Genomic DNA, 25,795 nt, shown 5'->3' on the forward strand with positions numbered 1-25,795 from the left:
GCTGTGTGGCTTAGTGGAAAATGTGTGGCTTTGGTACTAGACAAGCCTGGGTTTAAATGCTGGTTGTGTCATGGACTAGTTGGGTGATTTGGGGGCATTTTCTTATCTCCTCCAAGTCTCGGGTTTCTCCATCTGTGAACTGCAGCAAATGATCCTTACCTCTAAAGTTCTTGTAAGGAGCAGAGCTGATGAGTGGAAAGGGTTCATATATAGTATAGTAAATGGCAGCTGGCATTATTCCTATGTCTCTAACATTAGAGAATCTATGAGACTCACCTAGAAAGGGGGCACCGGGGCACCAGGACACCAGTCTCAGGAGTTCTCTTTTCTCAGCCTGGCTGTCCCCAGCTTCTCGCCTACCAGTATCCTTCACACATTCTTTGCTCTAAAGTGAACATAACCAGAACTTTCCCACCTCTATGCCCTTGCTCACGATTAAGAGCATGTTCTACACCAGTGATTCACAAAGTGTGGTCCCCAAACTACCAGCATCAGCATTACCAGGGAACTTCGGGGTGGGGCCTGGAAATCTGTGTTTTAACAAGCCTTCCATGTCATTCTGTTGCAGTGGAAGTTTGAGAACGCTATTCTGTATTACAGCATCTTCCTGCTCAAGCTTGAATCCCCTCTGGGCCACTCACTAACCCACTAACTGGGACCTTGGGCAACTCCCTTAACTTCTCAGAGCTTCAGTTTCCTCATGGATAAAATAGGAAAAATAATAGTACATGCCTCACAGTGTTGTTGTGAGAATTAAATGAGATAATCCATGAAAAGTGCTTAGCTCAGTGCCTAAAACATGGTCAGTGTTCAATAAAGATTAGACATTATTTTCATCATCATCATTAATCTGTATTATGTTCCTATTCCTGGGACACTCACCCTACATATCTGAGTGATATAATCCCCCGTGCTGAGTGTTCCCAACTAAAATGTCTGCCTCCTCCAAAGAGTCTTTCCTGATCTCTTGCCTTTGAGCTTATGTGGCTTGTATTTGTCCAAGTTCTCAGCGCAGTACCCAGGTTCTGCCTGCCTAGGGGTGCCCTGCAGCATTCCACTCCAGTTCCTGGCATCTGAGCAGCTGCTTGGGCACTCTACAATAAATGTTGATCTGAAATGCCATTTCCCAAGACCAGGTTCTGCCTATGGGCTTCCTTGCTCTGGCTCTTTCTGTCCCTCACCACACTCTCTAAGTTGAAATGATCTCCAGCCTTCTGTGTCTTTCTCCATCTTGAGGAGAATTTCATCAGAAGAACTCATGCTGAGTTACCTGGAGATTTTATTCTTTGCGGCTTGTCATTGTTATTTCCCATCCTTGTTACACTAATTCCCCTTGAATAAGTATCTACCATGGGAGCATTTTACTGAATCTTCTCTGAAGCCTTGTGAGGTTGGGATTACAGCCTTCATGTTGTAGATGAGGGAACTGAGGCCCCAGGTCTACAGCTTCTACATGGTAACATTTGGTGGTGACCCAAAGCGTCTGGCTCCAGAGTTTGGATACATTCTACTGCTCCATCTGCTCAATGATGACAGAAGAAGCAGTTTCAAGTTTTCAAGGCTGGTAACTCTCTGAATTCCTGGGTGTTGCGCTGAGGCTGACCGTTCACGGAACTTCTGCTGGGACAGCCTAAACTTGACCTTCCTTATTTGCCTTTCAGTTTCAGATCTGTACGGCTGCTAAAGAACGACCCAGTTAACTTCCAGAAATTCCCCTACACTAACGAGGATGAGGCCTGGAAGACCTACCTTGAAAATCCCTTGACAGCGGCCACGAAGGCCATGATGAGAGTCAATGGAGACGATGAGAGCGTTGCAGCCCTGAGCTTCCTCTACGATTACTACATGGTACATTTGCCACCTCTGGGCATGCCCCCCTCTAACTGACTGTGTGTCTTCGCTTTCAGGCCTCATGGCTCACTAGCCCACCATGACCACCCCTAGCCCCTCACCATGTTCTTTCACGCCTCTGGGCCTTTGCACATGCTGTTCCCTCTGCCTGGTACCCTCCCCTTCCCCCTAGCTAAACCGTACTCTCAGCTTTGGGCCTCAGCTTCAATGTCAGCTCATTCCGCCGGAGGTGAGGAAGGGTTTCTGGGGTCTCCCATTCCGTGCCTCCTCTGGGCACCCTCAGCAACCACCATCCTTTTCCTTGAAGCTATCCTTAGAAACTTGCTGTTTGTGCATTTATTCCTCCATCTCCCCCGTGACACTGAGCTCCTGTAGGGCAGAGTCATGTCATGATCATTACTGAGCCCCTAGCACCCCATACTGCCTGCCACACAGCGCTCAATACATATTGATTGAATGGATCAATGCCTTGACCTTACACACCACAGCAATACCCCCAACCTACCATCTTCTTTCTGCCCCTGTACCTTAGGTCATCCCAGTTGCCCTGTCATCCCCACCTGCCTATTCTAACCTCACCACCTAGAACATGCCTTTTGCTCTTGAATCCATTCCCTTCTTTCAGGGCCCTTCCCAAGGCCCACCTTCTCTTGGAAGCCATGCTGCCATATCACCTCTCCCTCTCCTGAGTGTCTCACTGTCGTTCGTACCCTCGCTGCCATTATATGCATTGTAATACCTCCTGACAGACCATCTTTTATTGTTCTCTAATTGTTTCCTGGGCCTTGGCCTTGACTCTGGGAGACTTTCAGTTCCTGAGAACAGGAATTAGGCCCTGTCATATATGGTGAGTGTGCTTAAACCTGTCAATAACCACAAGTACATAACACACGCCATCACCCCCCTTCCAGTGCCTGTGCCAGACATTGCTAATGGATTACAAACTGTATTCTCACTGAGGGTATATGAGGACACAAAATCTTTTTCAACCTAGTACTCCAGGCAGCCACTACCCATCTGTCTGAATTGTCATATGACAGCAAACTTTCTTACTCTTCCTAGGCTGGGTTATTGCTCCAAGAGACTTTCCCAGATCTCAGGCTGGGGGACATAAATAGCTAAATGTTGTGATAACTGAATCTGAACTTGAAGATTTAAAGCCACCTTGTAAATAAGCCCTCAAATTCACAGGCCCAAGAAGTAGTTTATCTATTCTACTACACAAAGGAAGGTAAACTCTCTGTAAATTCAGAGGCCAAGGGGGGAAGTGGCCTCAGATATGAGAAAGCCCCAAATTATCTCCCTGGCTTTGGTTCTCATCCTGGAGTAGTATGGTTACCCTACCTTACCTTCTCCCCAGCAGACTGATAACATCCTCATAGCATTTGATGGAAAAGAAATTGGAGCTGACTGCCTCAGCCTGGGGACATGGTAGGAGCCAGAATTCTAGGTCTGAGCTTAAACTCCAGCCTGGGATATATAGCTTGAGGTTGGGCCGTAAAATAAAATCTAGCACCATCTCCCCTAGGCAAGAGGCCATTCCCAGGGCCAGAGTGGTGGGGACAGGCTCTGAAGGTGACACTTGCAGTGGTTTATTGCAATATAGTGTTCCGGTGAGATACACCTGGCCCCCTCTTCCCATCCCAGAGCATGTTAGATTCAGAGCAGCACTGTGTATAGTAAAGACATGATCTAATGGTGTGGAAAGAGCACCAAGTTGGGAGTTCGAGACCTGTTCCGACCACAAGCTGGCAATGTGGCTTTGGGCAATATAGTCCTAAACGTGAGCGCTTACCATTCCTTACTGAATGCTGGTTACTGTGCCAGGCGCCTTTCCTCATGCTCTTCCACGGGGTGAGACTAAGAACCCAGGCATTGGAGTCAGTAGGCTGGGTCGGAGACCTTGTTCTGGCTTTATTAGCCTCAGGGAGAAATGACCTGGATGTTCTAAGATACAACAATATTATGATCATAATCATGAAAGGTAACATTTACATAGTCTCTCCACGTGTCAGGTGCTGGTCTAAACACTCACAACAGTCCCAGGGGTTGGTATTACTATTATTATTCCTGTTTTACAGATGAGAACAATGAGGTTCAGAAAGGTTAAGGGACGCGCGAGATCACACAGCCAACGTGTGGCAGATCTAGGAACTAAACCCAAGAAGTCCGCACTCCTAATCACTAAGATGACGGAGCCTCTCTTGCCTTCAGTTTCCTCATCCATATAATGGGGATAACATTAGTAGACATCATAGAGTTGTTGTAGGGATTAGATTAGAGGACACAGAGAAGGCACATAGCACAGGGTCCAGTGCATAGGAAGTACTCCATTAAAAAACAGTGAACATTATTTTTATTAATAAATCTTCGCAATCCCTTTGAAGTAGAGTTCATAATCCCCCCACTTGACATATGAAGAAACTGAATCTCAGAAAAGCACAGTCATTTATCCAGAGTCACACAGCACTTTTAAGTGGTAAAGCTAGAACTTAAGCTAGGCCTGCTTGACTCCAAATTCCATGATTCCTAACTGCTAATCTTGGGGTACTTCTCCCCACTCTGTAACTTGGGGCTCAGACTAAATGATGGCCTGACAATTCGAAGGACTGGTGGGTTTTCTCCCAGTGACCAAGGTAGCTACCCTGCCCGGCCAAGTCCCCCGGAGGGGGTTGAGGCTCCTAACAGCCAGATCTTACCCAAGAGCTATGCATAAATCTTTGCTTCCTCTCCTCTCAGGGCCCCAAGGAGAAGCGGCTACTATCCTCCAGCACTGGGGGCCGGAACGACCAAGGAAAGAGGTGAGGCTCACGGGCGCCACCATCTCTGTCCCTTTGCCCTTCCCCACCCCCACCTCTAGGCCCCTTATCCCCTGGGCACAGGAGGTACAGTCCCTAGGGCCCACCGTACTCTTAGGGGCCCACGAAGTCATTGTAATCTATTTTAAAGTCAGAAGAAAACAATGAATATGATCCAACCTGGGTTATATTTGTATTTATACCAATGCAATTGTGAAAGGTTTTTAAAATATTTTTATGGAGGAAGGGATCTATGAAGGCAAAAGAGAGTAGGGCCCACAAAATCATAGTGAGACTTTGCTTGAACACACAGACACACACACACATACAAACACACACACACACACACACACACACACACACACATCCTAGGTGCCTGTAGGCCATGTGAGCTGGAGTTTACTGAAAACAAACTTCAAAGCCATAGTGGTGGAAAAGCCCTGATGGAAGCTTTTCTGTCCTAGCTCCAAAACCCTCCCTGCAGCCTCAAAGGGAGGGGACACCTATGTTCCCGTATTTCTTTCCCTTGGCTCTCTTGGGCCTCTGCCTGGCATTAGTGCCTCGGGGCACTGATGTTCCTTTTCTTGTAGAAAGCAGCCCAGGCCGTGCTCATGGCCAGATGGGCACTGGAAGGGCCCTGCCCCCTTTCTCCACTTTTCCTTTCCCCCCACTGGGCAGGGCTTCTGATGGGAAACCTTCTGGTCTCCTCTCTGCCTTTGAGAACATCCAAACTGCTAAGGCAGGCATTGCGACTCTTGCAGCTGCCTCAGGGCCCCTCCACTGCTAGAAACTGTAGGCTTTGGTGCAGGAGACTTTTCTCAAAACTAATTTTTTAAAATGTTGTTAGCTTTTCTGATTATAAAATAATACCTACTTGTTATAAAATATTCAAACTCTGTAGAAACGTATAAAGTAAAAAAGGAAGGAAGGAAGGAAGGGGAGGAGGGAGGAATGAACTGGTGGATTACATAATATACTTGTTCATCTGAAGAAAATTGTTTATAGGTGTATGACAGTTTTAGGGAAATTAGGAATAGACAAGTAGGAAATTATAAAATGAAAAAACTCGTTAATATCATAATTCCAATAACAACAAAAGTTGTTCTAAGAAAAGTTATAGTAAAATATTTGGCCAGCCAGGAAACAATATTTGTATAATTATAATAATTAAACTACCTATTGTTGTAACTATTTTTAAATTTAGTTTACTTTTTAAAAATAAATTTGGTGTAGTTACAAAATAAATATCCAGGGCTTCCCTGGTGGCGCAGTGGTTGAGAGTCCGCCTGCCGATGCAGGGGACACGGGTTCGTGCCCCGGTCCGGGAAGATCCCACATGCCGCGGAGCGGCTGGGCCCGTGAGCCATGGCCGCTGAGCCTGCGCGTCCGGAGCCTGTGCTCCGCAACGGGAGAGGCCACAACAGTGAGAGGCCCGCATACCGCAAAAAAAATAAATAAATAAAAATAAATATCCATACTGGGGCTGGGCATTGAGAAACAGAAGTATGGTGGTGGGAATGGAAGACTGGCACAATTAAAGGAGAGCACCCACTGATAATAGAATCATCTTATTATAAGGTCTGTGTGTTCACTCAGTGTCTCTGATTATGTGAATCTCTGGGCCTTATGTGTGAAAATAGTCTATCTGGCTCTTTTGACAACCAAGTGAGGACCATATGTAAAAACTCTTTGGATTCTGTAAAATTAAATGCATTAAAGACACTGTTATTTTTGCTAAAAAATAAATAAAGTAAAAAAGTAAGTTTCTTGTAATCCTACTTCCCTGCCCCCCTTAATAGTTTGGGGTATATCCTCTCAGACCTTTCTCTCAACGTGCATTAACTGTACTCGCAAATACCCACTCTTGCCCACACCATGGGTGACTCAATACGGCTTTTTTAGTGTGGAGACATTTGACTCTGGATAAGAAATAAATAATTAAACTTTCAGTTTTTTTAATTACCAAGTACTGTAATGGGTAAAGCAGACATTTGCCCCCTGAACTCTGAGCCTGTACTTGGCTCCATTCTTGACACCCTCCTCCCTGCTCATCCCTGTGACACACTGGCTTCCTGCAGTATCGTGTTTCACACATGTTGGTAAGACCTAACATTACGATGGATTAAAAGAGGTCAGTATGTCAGTGTGATGGTCACTCTCCAGTCCAGCCAAGGAACTCCCGCCCGTCAGAGAGAAGAGGTGCACCCACTTATCCCTCCTGTCTCTCCTCAGGTACTACCATGGCATGGAATATGAGATGGACCTCACCCCCCTTGAAAGTCCCACGCACCTCATGAAATTCCTGACAGAGAATGTGTCTGGAGCCCCAGAGTACCCAGATGTGCTCAAGAAGAATAACCTAATGAGCTTGGAGGGGGCTGCACCCACACCGGGCAAGGCAGCTCTCCTCACCCCAGGCCCCAGCAAGCTGGAAGCTGGCTCTGTGGACGGCTACCTGCTGCCCACCAGTGATGTGTATGATAATGGCTCCCTCAGCTCCTTGTTTGAGAGCATTCATGGGGTGCCTCCCACACAGCGCTGGCAGCCTGACAGCACCTTCAAAGATGACCCACAGGAGGTGAGGGCCCACCCCCATATCCTTCACAGCCTCCCTGGGTCTAGTCACACGTGTACAGAAGGAGAGAAGACAGTGAGGCGGTCAAAGCTTTGGAATGCATGGGAGAAAGAGTCCTTGAGCTGAGGCAGGGCTGCCATGTACTGTTGTCCAGGTTGTACACTATACAGCCTTCACAGTTGTATGCAGTGGCCCTGGACTGAGGTCCCAGCAGAACTGAATGTGGTCATTTATTTTCTCTGGATTGTGTTTCTCTGCAGTCGCTGCTCTTCCCAGATATCCTGAAAACATCCCCGGAACCCCCATGTCCAGAGGACTATCCCAGCCCCAAGAGGTAAGTCAGCCTTCCTGGACCCTTGGCCACCTGGGCAGTGGGCTGCAGAAAGACCCTACTGTCTCCAGAACAGGCATCGTCAGTGAATAAAAAGAGGGGAGTGAAGGCACATAAAAGAAGAGAGTCATTTCTACATCCCTTTCCTGGGCTGTGACAAGGACCTCAGAGCTCAGCACCCTGTTAGAAAACCAAGGTTCTGTTGTCCTAGTCTTCCCTATAACTTTGTCGCCCCTCAGGGGTCTCTGGTTTCCATTATTCATTATTCAGGAGGATTGTGGCTCAACAAAGCCATTAAATAGAAACTCTGAAAAAGAGGAAACTGAGGCCCCAGGAAGTAAAGTGATTTACTGAGGTCACATAATAAGGCCATAGCAGAGCCTTGGGCTTCCTGCCCTACTGCCCTTTGGGATACTCCTGCCTGGAAGCCCAGCCTCATTCTCCTCTCCCTTCTCCCCGCAGTGACTTTGAGTACACCCTGGGCTCCCCTAAAGCCATCCACATCAAATCGGGTGAGTCACCCATGGCCTACCTCAACAAGGGCCAGTTCTACCCTGTCACCCTGCGGACCCCAGCAGGCGGCAAAGGCCTTGCCTTGTCCTCCAGCAAAGTCAAGGTACTTGGGCAGTAGGTGCGGGGGTCGGGTCAGCCCTGCCTGCCAGGGACCCCAGGGAGAGGGTGCTGTTGTATGACTGCCCATTGCCACGGATTGGGGGAAACTAAGCCAAAGGGCCGGGCCACTTGACCCGGGCTCTGGCAAGGGATGAGACTGTCTGGGCCTCTTCTGAGGCTGGGGTCACAGTGACTGCTGTGCTTGCAGAGTGTGGTCATGGTGGTCTTCGACAACGAGAAGGGCCCGGTGGAGCAGCTGCGCTTCTGGAAGCACTGGCATTCCCGGCAGCCCACCGCCAAGCAGCGGGTCATCGATGTGGGTGAGAGCCCGCCCGAGCCCTCTGTCCCAGTCTCCCTTCCTCTGTCTCACAACACACACACACACACACACACACACACACACACACACTCCACTTAGGCCTTGCTTGCTGTGCCCCTTTTTCCCAGCCCCCTCTGACCTCTGCCGGATTTATTTCTGACTCCAGCCGCCTGCCTGGCCCCAGTCTCCAGGTCAAATGCTGTGGGGTTTGCAGGGATTTGCGTCTGTTGGCTGGAAGCAGTGACCTCTTTTCTGTGTTGCTTTGGGATAAACAGGACCCTGGGGACCCTAGTAGTGTCAGATAAATACACCCCTGGGATGCTGGCCTGCTTGTCCCCATCAGGGGGCTTGGCCAGTTGAGACACAAATGCATAACAGTGCAGGCAGTGGGTGATTTGGAAGGCTTGAAGCACAGTGCAAGGGCAGTTCTGCCTTGGAAGCTGGAACCTTTGGGCTTTGTCAGAGGGAAAGGGACAGGGGAAAGGCCTTCTGTGTGTGCCACCTTGTTCCGGGCCCCGAGATGAGTGGGAGGCACAGTCCATCCTCAGATCTCCAGGTTCTGGCTCTATCACTCTCTTCCTGGCTGTGTGACCTGTGTCACCTCCCCTTCCTGGGCCTTGGTTTCCTCAGCTGTCAACTGGGAAAACGGCAGCTGCCCTGCCTGCCTACAGTGCTGTTTCTGCCTTGGAGCCACGTGTACTAGAGAACATAATACAAATAGGTATGATTCAGTGACTTATCTGAGAGGCCAGTTAGTAAAGTGGTTAGGAGCCTGGGTTCAGGAGACAGACAGAGCCGGACTCCAGTCCTTACTCTACCTTTTATTAGCTGTGTGACCCTGGGCAAGTGACCAAACTTCTCTGAGCTTTATTTTCTTCATGTGTAAGCTGAATATTCATAGCATTGTTGTGAGGATTAACTGAAGGCTTGCCATATTGTAAATGTTCCATTAATGACAGTGGTACTATCATTTATTTAATATGACTAGTTCAATACTAGTAGTACTGGTACTACGGCTTTTACTATGGCTATTACTGCCACTGTTACTGCGATTATTACTACTGCTACTACTGCTTTGTCTGGGAGATGTCCTAAATCACAATCCCATGAAAAGTATAAGCTCCACCACAAAATCATGAGGGCCCTGGCCTAGTTGGCAAAGTTAAGGAGTCCCTCTGGAGTTTGGACAGATCTGCTTCTCAGACTGGACCTCAGTTTTTCCACCTGTAGCCCAGGGCACAATTACTAATTTCCTCCCTGCATTGAAGCATGGTCCTTGGGGGAGAGGATACAAGTCCCTGCCAAGAACAAAGGCCACCCCCTAAATGACCCCTCCCCATGGGGCCCCCAAATCCCTTCCCTTCTGACTCTCCTTCTGGTCTCCTGTGGTTTCAGCTGACTGCAAAGAAAACTTCAACACTGTGCAACACATCGAGGAGGTGGCCTATAATGCACTGTCCTTCGTGTGGAACGTCAACGAGGAGGCCAAGGTCAGTGCTGGGGTCATGGCCAGGATGGGGCTAGGCTGCCAGGAAGTCCCCATCCTGGGAAAAGGCCTTACCTGTACCTAGGATTGTGGCAGCTGCTCCGATGAGGGCACCAGTGGAGGAGGCAGGATACATAGTGGTGGAGAAGCCAGAAACGCTAGGCCCATTTCCCAGCTCTGTGACCTTGGACATATGCCTTAGCTAAAAATTGGGGTGTAACCATAGCACCGACTGATAGGTTGGTGTGAGGATCGGGTGAGATAAGGAAAAGGTAGAGCACAGCCTGGCACATGAGCGGTGGCTGTTGTTAATTAATCCAATCCACCTATTTACCAGATAGGAAAACTAAGCCTGTGCGAGGCCACACAGCAAGCTGCCGCTGACACCAGGTTTCCTGACTTGTGGGCTAGTGCAGAGCGTTGCAGGAGAAGTGTTCTGGAGTCTGGTAGATGAGGGCTTAAACCCATGACCTCACTTCCTGAGCGCACAGGAAGGGAAGAATAATCTGCCTCCTAGAGTTGTGGTGAAGATCCTATGAGATCACGCACGTCAAAGGGACAGGCCCGATGCCAGGCCCATTGGAGACGCCTGAGAAATGGAGCCTCTGGTGATTTTTTTTCACACCAGTGATTAAGCTGTTTAGTGCTTGAGACCAGACTTGAAGTCACCTGTGCTGCAGTGTCCCTCTGTGTCTTGGTTTTCTGTTTGGACAAGTGGCATCGTGGAAAGGGCAATAGTCTGTGTGTTGGGTACTCGAGTTGGGTAACCCTGGGCCTGTCCCTTCACCTACCTGGGCCAGACTTACCCCATCAGACCAAGGTTGGGTCTGGCTCTTGGCAAGGGCCTTTCTGGCCTAGAAAAGCTGGGGACCTAATCCCTGTCTCCCTGGCTTGCCTCATGGGGCGGTCCAGGCTGCCTGGAGAAAATGGAGGTGAAGGGACTCTGAAAACAACAAAGGGAGGCACAAAGGCGAGGGATTATTATTATTCAAACAGACACCAGGGACTGGGGGAGGAGCTGGGGCCTCCAGTTCAGGGACGGGGGGAATGAGTTTCGTGGGAAGGGAGAGGTGGGTTTCGGTTGGGATTTTCTCACAGCCTCTTAAGCCCCCAGGCTTGGGTCTTTCTCAGGCGTGAGCTGGGTGGGGGCTGCATTAGGGCTGAGCTGGCTGAGGGGGAGGTATGTCTGGCATGCACCTGTGGGCCTGGCCCCCCCCAGCCAGGGAAGGAAGGGGGTCTGCTGAGGTACCACACCCCACCCCCACTTGTGCAAGTCAGGGTCATTTCCAAGGGAAATGCCCCAAGGAACAGGGGCCAGCCTGGAGTGGGGTCTGGCCTAGGGTCCCACGGAGGAGTCAGCAGTAGGCAATCACTAGGTGAGCTTGCCAAGAGATGCCCAACTAAGACTGACCCCAGACTGCCATCAGATGCACATAGGCTTCGGGTTGAGACTCCAACTGTCCCACTTACAACAACAGTTACAAAATATCCAAGCCCCCTAGGTGTTCTGCCAGCCTCACAGCCACAAGAGGTAGGTTTAATTGTCCCCATTTTGCAGATAAAGAAACTGAGGCCCGTGAGATTAAAGGACTTATCCAAAGCCACATGGCTTGAGTGGCAGAGGTCTAAGTGGCCCGATGTCCAGGCTCATTCCACCATGCCACCCTGCCCAACTCCCTGTGGAAACGTTAACAAGTCACATCCATGCTCAGAGCCTCCATTTCCTCAGCTGTACAATGGGGGTGACTGGTTCAGCTATGGCTAGAGCTGGTGGTTGCCGTGCATAGGGGCAGTGTCTCACTCTCTGTGGCCCAGGGCCAGCAGGAAAGCGGTCTTCTGGAGCTGGCGGGGAGGGGGATTTGGCCCTTCTCTACCTCCTTGCTCTGAGTTGCAAAAAAATGGGCTCTGGATTTTAAGCTCCTAAAGGACCCTTAGTCTCCCTCCCAGGGCCTTGATCCTTTGGGCTGCCCTTGACAATCTAGTGGAAGCTGCCTTGTCCACTGATGAAGACCTGAGCCCGAACTCCGGTTCCCTTATACATTCCCTGTGTCGCCTTGGGACGGCTGCCACCCCTCTCTGAGCATCAGTTTCCCCATCTGTAAAAGAGAGGCGGTGATGTTTGCCTTCCAGGGGCGTTGTACAGTTAAGGGTGCCCACCAGGCACACAGTAGGCTCCATAACTATACAGGGTGGTTATGGGACAGCAGGCCTGGTGAGCTGGGTCAGCTGTTTAGCTCCCTCCTCTGTCCCCAGGTGTTCATCGGCATAAACTGCCTCAGCACAGACTTCTCCTCGCAGAAGGGGGTGAAGGGCGTCCCCCTGAACCTGCAGGTCGACACCTACGACTGTGGCTCGGGCACTGAGCGCCTGGTACACCGAGCCGTCTGCCAGATCAAGATCTTTTGTGACAAGGTGGCTGCGGTGGACCCTCTGCTGGGCCCTGGGAGGGAGAAGGGCTGGCCCCCAGCTGTGCATCCTCCCCAGCCATTCTGGGCGTGTCTGTCTCTGCTTCTTGCTCTCTGAATGTCCCTCCTGCGTGCTTGTCATTCGTCTGTCTTGGTTTCTGTATGTATATTTTCCTCTGCTCTCTGCATTTCTGTCTCTCATCCCTTCCTCTTTCTGAAGACCTCTTTCTAGATCTCTGTAAATAGTTCTTCAGGTTTCTTTTTCTCTGTGTCTGTCTGTCTTTTTCACATTTCTCGTTCTTCTTATCTCTCTCCGAGTCCCTTTCTCTTTTCTGTTTCTCTCTCTGTTCCTCTCTCCCCACACCTCTCTGTCTCTCTCAATTTCTTCTTTCTCCGTCTTTCTATTTCTCTGTCTCTCGTGGTCTACCTGACCTCAGAGGTAGGCTGCACTGGGCTGGGCCGAGTGCTGGTACCTTCCCATCTCCTGGTCTCACTCTGGGAAGAAAGCAACACCAGAGGGCTGGCCCACATTTAAGAGGCAAAGCAGCCAGCCCCTCCCAAGACCTTTGGTGACCGCCTTTCCCTTATCCCCCACAGGGAGCGGAAAGGAAGATGCGGGATGATGAGCGGAAGCAGTTCCGGAGGAAGGTCAAGTGCCCCGACTCCAGCAACAGTGGTCAGTGGGGATGGGTCACAACGGGGCAGGGTTGGGGTTAAGGGTATAGGAGACTAGAGGGCAGCGGTCGGAGGCGTAAATGGAGGGACCTCACGGCACAATGCCTTCCTTTTCCCATCAGGCATCAAGGGCTCCCTGCTATCCGGCTTCAGGGGCAATGAGACCACCTACCTGCGGCCTGAGGCAGACCTGGAGACCCCGCCAGTGCTGTTCATCCCCAACGTGCACTTCTCTGGCCTGCAGCGACCTGGAGGGGTGAGGGTCTTGGGCTGAGAGAGGGTTGTGGCCCCTGGGTGGGGCTGTCTTAGCACAGACCATCAGGGAGCGACCTGCTACTCAGCCATTATAGGCCAATTTAGATGTTGATAGGTCCTGACATCATCAAATTATCTTTATTGAGTCCCAGGGAACTAAAAAAATGTATATATGTCATATAACTTCAGTGGCCTTTTCTACTGAAGAGAAGAATGTTAATAAAGAAATGGACCTCATACCCATCAAAATGTTCACTCCTGGAGCACACACAGGGCAGGTTTCTAATATCAGAGTCCCAAGTTAGACTGTGGCCGCATCAAAGCTGGGTGGATAATAATCGTCACAGCAACACCTGTGAGCGCTCGCTTTACTCCAGGCGCTGCTCTAAATGCTTTCCATGCATTATATCCTTTAGCCCTCACTACCTCCCTGTGAAGTTGATAATACGATTCTCCCTGGATTCATGGCATGGAAATTGAGGCTTTGAGACCAAAATTACATAGGACGTGGCAGAGCCAGGATTGGGACCCAGGCAACCTGGCTTCAGAAACAGTGCCCGTTACCATGAGTTACACCACCTTTCAACACAGGGAGCCATTTACCAAGCACCTTGACCGGCCCGCGCTGCTGGGCCCAGCCTTTTGCTGCATTGTCTCATTTCCCCCTCACCTCACCTGGGCAGCCCAGCCCAGCCATCCTTTGAGGTAGAGACTGTTATTCCCATTTTCCAGGCAAGGTTACTCAACAAGTCAGTGGCAGAATCAAGACCCCAGAGCCTGTCTGTGAGTTTGCTTCCATATTAAACAATCTGACTGTTGCCTTCCACTGAGCTCCCACCGTTTAGGTGGGAATGTTTGCAGAAATGGCCCTCGGTGTACGGATGTGTTCAGTGCAGTGACTTCAAACAATAAGATAGATTATGGTGCTGAAAGAGCAGCCAGTCCTGAGGTCAGCCCTGGCACACATTCAAAGCCTTCTCTGTGTCTGCCACACCCCCTTCGCTGCCCTGAAGTAGTTCTGTGGCCCCCATAGCACAGGAGGCTGCATTAACCCACTCTCTCTCCCCAGCCAGAGGCCTCAAGTAGGGAGATGACCACTTGGGCTCAAAGCTCCCTGTGGGAGGAAGAAGTGGGGCGCCAGTGCTTGTGCCTGTGAGCCTGAGAGAGGGCACCAGGGGTGCGGGAAGGCAGAGAGCCCGGTTCTGAGCCACAGTTCTGCCCCCATGGTGGTACCCCAGGGACCCTGCCCTCTCGGGGCCTGGGTGTCCTACCTCACAGGGCTGGTGATGGCTGCACCAGGTAGTACAGTGCCAGGCACACATGAGGGTTCAAAAGGACTGCCTCTTCCCCCTCCACTTCTTTTGCCTCAGCTCCAACTACCTAGTTACCAGCTGCAGGACAGTCTGCAGTTGTAGCCCTTCTGGGCCTGCTGGGGCTCAGATGGGACTCACTGATTCTGCCGCCCTTTCCTTAGCACCTCATGTGTTCACTGAGTCCTGACTCATCCAACTGGGGCTTGGTACTTCCTTTCAACTCAAGGTCTCAGCTCACTTGAGGGGACACATCTGAGCAGAATGAGCTAGAAAGCCATTGAAACTGCATTCCCCCGTATCTCCCCACAAAGATTGTTCACCCCAGAAAGCCTCCAGCGGCTGAGGGCTACTCTCATCTTCCTGTATGTGATGGAAAATGTCTTTCTCTTCATTGCAGGCAGTGCCCTCAGCAGGACACGGCACCTCCAGCAGGTATGGAGAGAAGCAGCCAAGGGCCTCACCTCCCTGCCTGTCCCCCCTTTACTGCTCGTAAGCTCCCAGCCTGCCCTTCCCTTTGCTGTCCGCCAAGCCAGAGGCTGGGCCCGGAGGAAGCAGTCTTGAGACCCTGCCCCCAACCCCCAAGCTAGACTCATGCTCCTTTCTCACTGAAATTGCCTGAGTTTTTATGGGTTTGTTTTGTTTGAAAAGTTGGAGAATCTTTGGCGAGACACCTGCTTGTAAAATGGGACAGAGAAAGCCTCTGCGATGGTGGTACAGATTCGGAGAGTAGGGAGGGGAGCTGTGTGGGAGGACTTAGGGGAATCAACCCCGTGTCCCCTCCCCCCACACCCACCAGACTCCAAGAGGCCAAGGGGGTGGCCAGGGCCCCTTGGCCCTTCAGCCTAGGATGGACCTCCACGTCCTTCCCTCTGTCAGCCACAGTCCCTTCACCTCTTCAAGCTTCAGCTAGAAATCTGTCAAAGGAGGAAAATGGCCTCATGAGAATGAGGCAGATATGAGAAGCGGCATGTAATAGAATCTTTGTAAACGGGAAAGTACTTTATGAAGATCGTGTATTGTTGATATCAGTCTCCTCCTTATAAACAAGAAGTACTTTTCATAAGGTTTTCTCCCACCAAATTATGTCACTTATCACCTCACAACAGTCCCAGTGAGTCAGGCAAGCAGGGGTTATTGCTCTACTTTATAGATGAGGAAACTGAGGCTCAGAGGAAGTGAAATGACTTGCCCAAGGTCACACAGCTTTTAGGAAGCAGAGGCAGGCTGGAAGCTAAGTCTGACTCACTCTAAAATCCACAAGCCTCCCTCCTCCCACTGACTCACGTCCAACTTGATTCTTTCAAAAAAGAATAATATTGATGATGAAACAATAGTCCCTGTTTATGGAGGGCCTGCTGTGTGTCACACACTGTCCTAAAAGCGGTGTGCATTGTCTCCTCCAGCCTCGCAGCCTGAGGCAGCACCTGCTATAGATGGGGACACTGGGGCTGCCACCCTGCTAGTGAGGGGCAGGGCTGGGATTTAAACCCATGCAGGCCAACTCCAGAACCTGCTCCTGTAACCTCTGTCCCACTGCTTTGTGCCCACCCTCATAGGGTCTTCTTCACCTCTGGGGCCCCTCAGACTCTGGGTTCCTCACAGCTCTCTCCCTGCCATCCCCACAGGCTGCCTCTGAAGCGTACCTGCTCCCCCTTCACCGAGGAGTTTGAGCCTCTGCCCTCCAAACAGGCCAAGGAAGATGATCTACAGAGAGGTAGCCTCACTCCCACCCCATCTGTCCTCTGATCCCAGCCCCAGCCCTCCACGAGGCCTCCCCAAAGCCTCAGACTGATTCTGGTCCAGGCAGCCAGGGCAGCGCCCACCCCAGCGGGGAGAGCACGAGGGGCTGCTTTACTCCCTGGAGTTTGGGTCTGGGCCAGGATCTGAGTGAGGGGGTGGAGCGGGTAAGGAGGGCATCCAGGGTGCTTGGAGAGACAGCCACGGAGCTGGGGGGCTTCTGCCTCTGACCCTGTTTGAATGTGGGCGTCCTGGGGCGGCTGGTAAGGCAACAGGCTCATGCTGTGGGGCAGGTCCTCCCCGCTTTCTCTAATGGGGGTAGAGTGGGGTGGGTTTTCAATACCTGGCTTTCTGTCTTTGACACAGTAAGTCTGTGACTTCCTGAGAGAGGGGTGCTCTAGCTGACCATCAGGAAGAAACCAACCAGCAAGCAAGACCAGAAGCTTCCAGCAGCCTGGAACTGAGCCTTGCACCCCACTTGGTGTTCTATCAATACTGCCCACAACAACTCTGTGAAATAGTGGGTGGAGCTGCCTCCATTTTCCATCTGGAAAAAACGAGGCTCAATGATATTAAAAGAACTTCTTCAGGGTCACAGAGCTGGCAGGTGGCAGAGCAGGGATTCAAACCCACCAAAATCAGCAAAGTCTGAGCAAGTGTGTGGGACCCGCAGAGCCAGGTGGGGTGTTTCCCAGCTGGGTACACACCCTCAGCAAGGATTTGCTCTTTTTGCAGAAATCAATCTTAGGTTACAAATAATATTTTTTAAGATTCTCCCACCCCCAGATGTTCCCTTGCACCACTAAAAGCCACCCCTTTGCTTCTCAGTGCTGTTGTACGTGCGGAGAGAGACTGAGGAGGTGTTTGACGCCCTCATGTTGAAGACCCCGGACCTGAAGGGCCTGAGGAGTGCGGTAAGAGGCCTTGTGGACCCTGGCCGCGGCCCTCTCTGCACTCCCATCTCCCCCGACTCTTCGCCATATAGTTCCGATTTCCCACAGGAAGACTCTGGGAAGGAATATGCTGGAACGCTGGCTTTCTGGTGGCCCATCCGTCCCACCCATCTGAGGGCGCCTGTGGGGCCCGGCTGGTGGAGGTGTGCCTCTGAGATGTTATCTCCCAGCCAGAACCCGGGCTCCACCCTGGGAGTCGCACACACCATAAATCCTCCTTAATCTGATGGCTGCTGTCTGACAGGCCAGAGCTTTTTGTTGGCTTTGCAAACCTGTTTCTATTTTAATGGGAATGAAACCCCAAAAGGCCAGGCCCCAGAGATACCCTTTTTTCTTTCCCAGAGGGCCTCATTCCTCCAGCTTGTGGTTGGACGGGGGGCGCTGGCTGGGGCGGCTGAAGGTGGTGTCTGGGCAAGGAGACCTTCCCCAACCCCCCAAACCGCCAGAGAGCAGGTGAAACAGCCCCGAACAAAATCCACAGCAGCTTTGTGGTTCAGCTAAAAATTGAGCAAACACAGCCTCTGCCAGGGCCAGCTGTGTTTCAAGGTCGAACCACACAGAAAAGCCAGCTGGTTCTAAGATGTCAGGTTGGGGAAGGGAAAATGAATCAAGTGATAACATAGCTACCTTTTATCGAAGACCCACTACGTGTCAGGCATCTTGTCAGGCGTGCTGCATTTGCTAGCTCACCATATTCTCTTAACAGCCCTGAAAAGTGGGTACTATTAGGTCAGGTGACTTGCCAAGTTAACTAGAAGTGACAGAGCTGAGGTTCCAGCCCAAGCTCTCTCCACTCGGCTATGTTATCCTGTTCTCTTCACATAGCATCAGCCCTGCTTGGCACCAGCCCCAGGAAGTTGGGCTCGCAAAAGGCCATTAATGTCACTAGAATATAGACTCAGAATCTTTGGGTTGGATGGTACCTTAAAGGGCCAGCTCCCATCTGGTGCCCCAGCTCTCTCCTCAGTGGCTCTTCCAAGTGGGTGCCCACACTTGACTTGCATACTTCAGGGATGGAGAGCTCATCGCTTTGGGGACAGCCATACAATGCAGTTGTCTTGTACAACATATAGTTAGAAAGCTCCTAAGTTCTCGCTTAGACTGACTTGAGATCTTCCTGATAGCCTCTAGCCACATTGCCTGCCATTAAGATAAGTAGTCTAAGAACTTTTCTTGCCTGGAGAGATCTCTGTCAAGGCAGAGACCGGTTGAGGAGCTGAATTGGCTCCTCTTCCTGAAAGGCCCAGAGAGGACAACCTCAGCCTGAAGCTTGTTGCTTGCCGCTCCCTGCAGCTCCAAGGCAGCCAGTAGTACTAACCAGCGGCATTTGACCGAGCTTTCCCCAGGGATGGCGCTGGGCCGGGCCCTTGACATAAGCGTCTCAATTCCTGTGCAGAACCACCTGTGTGTACATCCCATCATGGCACCCATCTTACAGATGAGGAAACTGAGGCTCCATGAAGTAAGGTGACTTGTTCAGAGTTCTGCAACCCCAGGTGGTGGAACTGGAACCAGACCAGTTCTGTCTGCCCCACAGGAGACTTCAGGAGGTCTGGGGAGAAATGGGCTGACGCTGTGTGAGCTCAGCCAGGTTGCTGAGGCCTCTGAGCTGCAATTTCCTCACCTGTAGACTAAACTCCAATGTTCTGGGATGTGATGGGGGCAGGAAATCTGGGTTCTAGGCTAGGCCTTGGGTGCATACCTTATCTTTTTCAAGTTCAGCATCCTCACCCATCAAATGGGGTAAATAATTCCTGCTAGAAAGGGTAAGTGTTTGGGTTATCCACCCCTCCCCCCCTCCACAGCAGGACAGGAGCATCCCTGTCACACCACTTCTGAAGTAATAATGACCACTTATTTGAGTACTGACATTTATTTAGTACATACCAGGAACTGTCCTAAGTGTTTTACATAGACCAATTCATTTAATTCTGTCAACAGCCCTATGAGCTAGGCACCATTTCCATCTCCACGAGTGGTTTGCACAGCTGGTCAGCTAGCTGGTGAGTGGGGAGCTCCCAGCACTGGAACAATGCAAATGTCTGATGATAGGCAAGGGTTGAGGGAAATGGCAGATGACCTTTGGAATAGTTTATAACCACTAAACATGCTGTTGGTCAAGAGTTTGCTGTGATATGGGAAGGCTTATAACATACAATGATAAGTAAAACTATCTCCGTGGGATATAAAAATACCCGTGTACATGGCCAAAAGACAGGAAGGAATACACTCAGATGTTATTAGTGTTTATCTCTGGGATACAGGATTATGGATGAGTTATAATTTTCTACAATATGGGTATATTTTATAATCAGGAAATTAAAAGTCATGATAGACAAGCCTGGCGTAAGCCCAGCTCTGCAGCAGATGGTGAATCTCCTGTCATTCTCTTCCAGATCTCTGAGAAGTATGGGTTCCCTGAGGAGAACATTTACAAAGTCTACAAGAAATGCAAGCGGGGGTAAGTGCCCAGCACAGCTCTCCCTCCTCACACCCCCACCCTGCCCCTTTCCCTCTAAAACGTTGGCTCAGGGAGCTCCCAGCAGGTTCGCCCTGCCTGGCAGAGGCCTGCTGCTCGGAGCTGAGCTGTGTTTGTACTTGGCTTTGTGGAGAGGTAGAGGCGATGTGGAGTTGGGGTGCAGAGCGCCCTATCAGGCCAAGGCCACCTGCAGAGACCAGACACTGATCACTGTTGGGAAGGAAAGGAGTGGGAGCCGGGTGCAAGGGTCTTCATACGCCACCTACTCAGGGGGAGAGGGAAGCACAGGGCCACATGTCAGGAATAACCAAGGTAACCAAGTCATTTGACTATAATGGTAATGATGAGGGTGACTATCATCACTTAACCACCTACTACGTGCCACATACTAGGCTAAGCTTATCTCATTATCTCATTTAACCCTCACGGGTTAAACCCTCATTTAACCCATACCATGAGGTAGATACCATTACACACATTTTACAGATAGGGAAGTTGAGGCTCAGAGGTGATAAGCAATGTTCAGAGGGGCAGGAGCAGTGGAGGAAAGACACAGAAGCAGAAGGGCCCAGCAAAGTTGCTACCGGCTGAATCAGAGGGTCCGAGAAAGAAATGGCTGGCGATGAGTCTGGCAAGGGAACTGTGATTGGACGTCATTTTTTTTTTTTTTTAATTTATTTTTGGCTGTGTTGGGTCTACATTCCTGTGCGAGGGTTTTCTCTAGTTGCGGTGAGCGGGGGCCACTCTTCATCGCGGTGCGCGGGCCTCTCACTATCGCGGGCTCCCTTGTTGCGGAGCACAGGCTCCAGATGCGCAGGCTCAGTAGTTGTGGCTCACGGGCCCAGTTGCTCCGCGGCATGTGGGACCTTCCCAGACCAGGGCTCGAACCCGTGTCCCCTGCATTGGCAGGCAGATTCTCAACCACTGCACCACCAGGGAACCAGGGAAGCCCCCTGGAAGTCATTTTGAGGGAGCCCAGCCAGGGATGCTCCACAGGCCTCCTCCATCTTCAAGCCTGGATGAGGCAGGAGGGAGTAAAGCTTTACCTTCCAGGGGGCCGGGCAGTGACTGCCACCTGCCACGGGCTCCAGAGGATTAGTGCTAAGGACCACAGTAGCCTTTGCTCTTTGCCCAGGAGATCTCTCCTTGGCAGGGGTGGCATGGGGGGGTGGGGTTGGAGGGCCACGTGGTGACAGCCCTCCCAGGCTTCCACCCCCGTCAGAGCCAGTGAGCCAGGCCTCTGCAGCCCTTGCTGCCTAGGTCGCTTCACCAGCCCAGCATGGGGGCCCCTGTGCAGTGAGGAATCATGACTGCCATTACCTGCCTAGAGGACCCTGGACTAGGGCCCTGGGAAACACGCCCAGCCCCTCCCCGCCCCCGAACAGCTCGGACTGACCCTCCAGCTCCGGACAGCCTGAGACTAAGTCCCGCGGCTCTTCCTGGAAGGTGCTCAGGCTTTGCCCTGGGGCTACTGTCTGTGGCTCTTCTTTCAGGGGACTGCAAAATGAGGCATGTTTTGTACTCAAGCTGAGGGCCATCCAGTCAGGCCCAGGGGCCACCTCCTTCCTCACAGACAGGCCTCCTTCCCTCCCCTTTTTGTCTCCCACACAGCCTCCCATAGAAGGGCCGGCGGTGGGGGGAAGGTGTGCAGCCCTGCAGCCCCTGGGAAAGGATCGTTTGGTTTTGGTTGTATGAATGTCTAGGGTTCTTTGTGTATTTTTTTCCTTCCAAGTTTCGGTTTCAAACTGGGAACTGGAGCTCACATGCTCTGTGGAGCGGAATCCACCTCATAGCGGAGGGCAGGCTCTGCTTTGCCCAGACAAGCCCAGCCCCACTTCCCCTTTGGTGCCAGTGTCCACACCCCCTGGCTGCCACCCCACCTGCCACTGCCATCCTCTCTTACAGCTCCCACCTCAGGCTGCGCCGAGGGGCTGGGAAATGCCTTGTGTATGATTGCGTACAAAGATGCCCCATAGCCCCACTGGCTGAGTTGCAAGTCTTTCCCTTAAGCCCCAGCCAGATATTTCAACTATAATTATAATAACCTCCATTTGTGGAGCACTTCCTACATGCCAAGCGCTGGGTTAAGGAACTCCCAAGCATCATCTCGTTGACCATTTGAATTTGGTACGATTATTTCTACAGATGAGGAAACTGGGGTTCGGGATAGTCCCAGGGTTACAGAGTTAGTAATGGCAGGAGCGAGCATGGCCTGTCTAAAGCCCGTGCACGCACCCACTGTTTTATCTTGCCTCCTGCTTGTTCTCTTAACCGCTAAGCAACGTGCAAATAAAGGCCGTGGCCAGGCCAGCAGATTTATATTTGCCCAGCTCTACAGCCCGGGGCATCACCCAGCGGCCCTTCAGAAGCACCCACACCCCACACACACCCCAGCTATGAAACCTCAGGCCTGGGATTGTCTGCGATGCCTAACTGAGAAGAATCCCCCAAAAAACCTGCTGGGAGAGCAGAGGCAGGCTCATCTGCTGCTCCCCTCATCTGAGGAGCAGGAAACTGTAACCACCGGCTTCGCTTATTTTCACAGAACCCTCCAGAAAGTCCTCTGGACAAAGGTAGATACAATCAGCTTTACAAGCACCACCGAGTGTGCTGGAAAGATGAACAATTACATTGTTTTTGCTGGCGGCTGGCCAGGGGTTCTATGCGAACTAGGTCAGAAGACAGCCAGAAGCTGGCAAGTGACAGGAGGCCCCCATTCTGGGACAGCGGCTCCTGACAAGCCCCTGCCTCTAGGGCCCGGTTGTCATTGACCTCTGAGAGGAAAGGGTCTGTGGGCCTGTGTGGGATCCCCTGTGCGCGGGCATGCGCTCCGGGCCTTCTGGGAGGCCCTGCCTGAGAGTAGGCCTTCAAGTTAGTGCACGTAGGGCACTCAGTAAATGCCACTGTAGGAAACGAACAAAAGCACCATCACCGACAAAGCGCCCACCCCTCTGCCCCAGCCCTGGTCTCCTCTGGTCTGTTCCCAGCCGGCAGCTCCCAGACAAAGATCCCTCTGTGAAATGAAGGAACGGCACACAGGACCCAAGGAAGCAGGATCTTATAATTAGATGCTGGCAGTCAGCACCCAGGCCTCGGAGCCTGAGCCCAGACCTCCTTCCAGAAAGCAGCGGCTGCTTGATGCTACTGCAGAGACACCTGGACGTGGGCCGTAGGCTTCAGCCTACTGCTGTCTCCATTACATCTCCTGGTCTGGGGGATTCGGGGTGGGGGGACAAAGCCACTGCCTCTCCTGGGGTCCCCGGGGAGAGCAGGCGGCTGGCTACCTGCCAGGAGTAGTAGTCTGGGATTCTCACCGCCCTCCCTCCCGTCCCACTTAAATAATCTTGCCCTATCTTGAACTCTCCCCCAGCCCTGGATTTTCCCTTCCTTTTATATGCCACTTCCTAACTTACAATTATAGGGTTTTGGGTTTTGTTGTTGTTTTTCTAAAAAAATTATGCAGTGGAAAGAGACAAAAGTCCAGATTCAAATTCCAGTTCTGCCATCTCTTAACTGTGTGATCCCAGGCAAATGACTTTGCTCAGCTACCCCATCTATGAACTGGGCTAATACGGTTATAAGGATCCATTCTCCCGACCCCTAGTAGATTCAAAACTCCTGGAGGGCGGGACCTAGGATCTCTATGTGGCCCTTGTTTTTGTCTGGAGCAAGGTCTTGAACATGGAAAGACCTCAGCAGATGCTGGTGAAGTGGATGGAGGGGTGGATGGAGGAGAACACCTGCCCCATTACAAAGAGGAAGCTGCTGTGCTCAGGTCAGGTCACAGCCCGGTGGGTCCTTCACTGGGGAGGCAGCTCCTAGAGGGGTGCCCTTGGCTACACTATGGCTTTGACCCTCTGCAGAGGGCCACACCCACAGAGGCTCTGTCCCTCTCAGGTTGGCCTAGGTCCTTGCCTGAAGACTGTGGGGAGAGAGAGCCAAGCCCCTCAAGTCCACGATGCCATCCCTGAGATTGCAGCTTCCTGGGGTGAAACCGAGGGGGCCTTGCGTGGCACCTGCTTGTGGGTCAGGCGGACACATCTGAGTGCCACATCGCGGCCTCCTGCTGAACCCAAACCTCACGGGTCCACCCGCCATGCCTCCTGCACTTGAACTCAGTCCGCGTCCGAGTGCTCAGTCTGGCCTGGTGACTAAGGCGCACTGTGCTGGTTGCGTCCACGCTCGTGTGTGAGGAGAGGCCATCTGGTGCAGTAGGTGGGCGTGGCTGCCAGCAGGCCTGGGTTTGAGTTGGGCTCGGCCACTGGGAATTGTGTCCTCCCCTGTAAAGTGGGACAGTGAGTGCCCACCTTGTGGGTTGTTATGCGGGTCAGAGAGAAAGTCCAAGAGGTGCCTGAAGTGCTGGGGGCGCCCGATAGGTAGCAGCCGTTACTGTCCCCCTTTACTCAGAGGTCCTGTAAACAAGGGCCCCAGCCCATCCTACACACACCTTCTCTCCTCTTCCAGAATCTTGGTCAACATGGACAATAACATCATTCAGCATTACAGCAACCACGTCGCCTTCCTGCTGGACATGGGGGAGCTTGACGGCAAGATTCAGATCATCCTTAAGGAGCTGTGAGCCCTGGGCGCCCACAGCCTCAGACCTCTTGAAGTGGACCCCAGGCGAGGAGCCAGCTGGGAAGTGGCCCCGCGCCACACACAACCTCTCTGCATGCCTCAGTGCTGTTACTTGAATGCCTTCCCTGAGGGAAGAGGCCCTCAAGTCACAGACCCACAGACGTCAAGGCCAGGAAGGGACCTGGGAGGTGTCCCGATCCGAACCCTCATCTCGTGCTTGAACCTATTCTCTGAACTTCCGGCCAGGGCCTGACCAGCCAGAGACAGCGTCATGTTGGTTAACAAGCCCAGAGGCTGTTTCCTCCTCGGAAGACCTTCTCTACAGCCCCTCTCCTGCGGGCGGCCGTTCAGATGGGGGAAGTGGGCCCTGTCTCCCCAAGCTGACTTCACTCTTCCCGTTCTTGACTCTTCCATCAACTTCAGACCAATGAGTCCTCACCCTTTGGTCAGTTGTTAACTTGAAAACACGTGATTTCTAGTGCAAATGACTTTTGAAAGACACTGCAGTGGATATATTCTCCTCATAGATGTACTTCCTCAACACCAGACAGCGGTCAGAGCCGACCGACTGGAACGAAGTGGCCTCAGTGTAAAACGACCGCCGTGCCTGCTCACTACTGTATACATTTCTTATTTACAATTTTCATTTATGTTTTATATATATATAAGTATATATTGTATATATATGCAACATTTTATATTTTTCATGGATACGTTTTTATCATTTCAAAAAATGTGTATTTCACATTTCTTGGATTATTTTTTTTAGCTGTTATTCAGTTATGCATTTTGTATACTCGTATGGTATCTAGTAATAAAATTCTACGTATGTATTCCTTCAAATGCTACACTAGTTCCTTTTGTGAAAGCCTTCCAGAAGGAGAGGGTGAAAGTAAACAAGGCCTCTCTCCTTCTCTATCCTGTAAGTGGTTTGCCTCGAACTTGAAGGGTGCCGGTAAGTGCTGGGCCCTGGTGAAGCAGAGGTGCCACCATGGAAGGTGGCCGAGTCCTGATGCCCAGCCTGTCCTGTGTGGCCTGTCCTGTGTGGCCTGTCCTGTGTGGTCCCACAGGCTGAACGTTATGACGTCAGGATCACTGACACTGGAGGGGAAGAAGTCCCAGGATCACTGACTCTGGAGGGGAAGAGTCCTTGCTAAGGACCTCACAGCTGGGGCAGTGGGCAGAGCCCAGGGCCGGGAGCCGTGTGACCACGCTCTCCTGCCAGTTCCGCCCCCATGCTCTCGACCAACTCACTTTTCCCGTTGCCGGCTCCTACCGCTCACAGACGCGATCCAGCCGTCTCTCCCCGACTCTGAGGTCAGTGACGTCCTGTCAGTATGTTGGAGGGAGTGTTTACACCGCAGGAATTGACAAATGCTACAAGTCAAGGCCTTATTTTCCCTAGAGAACAAATGGCAAGTCAGAGCT

The 25,795-nt window shown here is 51.6% G+C and overlaps 1 protein-coding gene across 1 annotated transcript; it reads left to right on the plus strand.

Annotated features, from left to right (window-relative positions):
* Window positions 1-1,668: 1,668 nt before the first annotated feature.
* GRHL3 (grainyhead like transcription factor 3) lies at window positions 1,669-24,368 on the plus strand. The gene is made up of 15 exons (XM_065878092.1): window positions 1,669-1,848; window positions 4,591-4,652; window positions 6,882-7,227; window positions 7,485-7,558; window positions 8,018-8,171; window positions 8,376-8,487; window positions 9,882-9,976; window positions 12,226-12,384; window positions 12,975-13,053; window positions 13,175-13,308; window positions 15,018-15,052; window positions 16,246-16,334; window positions 17,186-17,271; window positions 19,707-19,771; window positions 24,254-24,368. Exons 1-15 carry the CDS (start codon window positions 1,783-1,785, stop codon window positions 24,366-24,368), a joined length of 1,671 nt encoding a protein of 556 aa, XP_065734164.1. The 5' UTR covers window positions 1,669-1,782.
* Window positions 24,369-25,795: the final 1,427 nt, after the last annotated feature.

Source organism: Phocoena phocoena, chromosome 1, assembly GCF_963924675.1.
Source record: "Phocoena phocoena chromosome 1, mPhoPho1.1, whole genome shotgun sequence".
Lineage (NCBI taxonomy): Eukaryota > Metazoa > Chordata > Mammalia > Artiodactyla > Phocoenidae > Phocoena > Phocoena phocoena.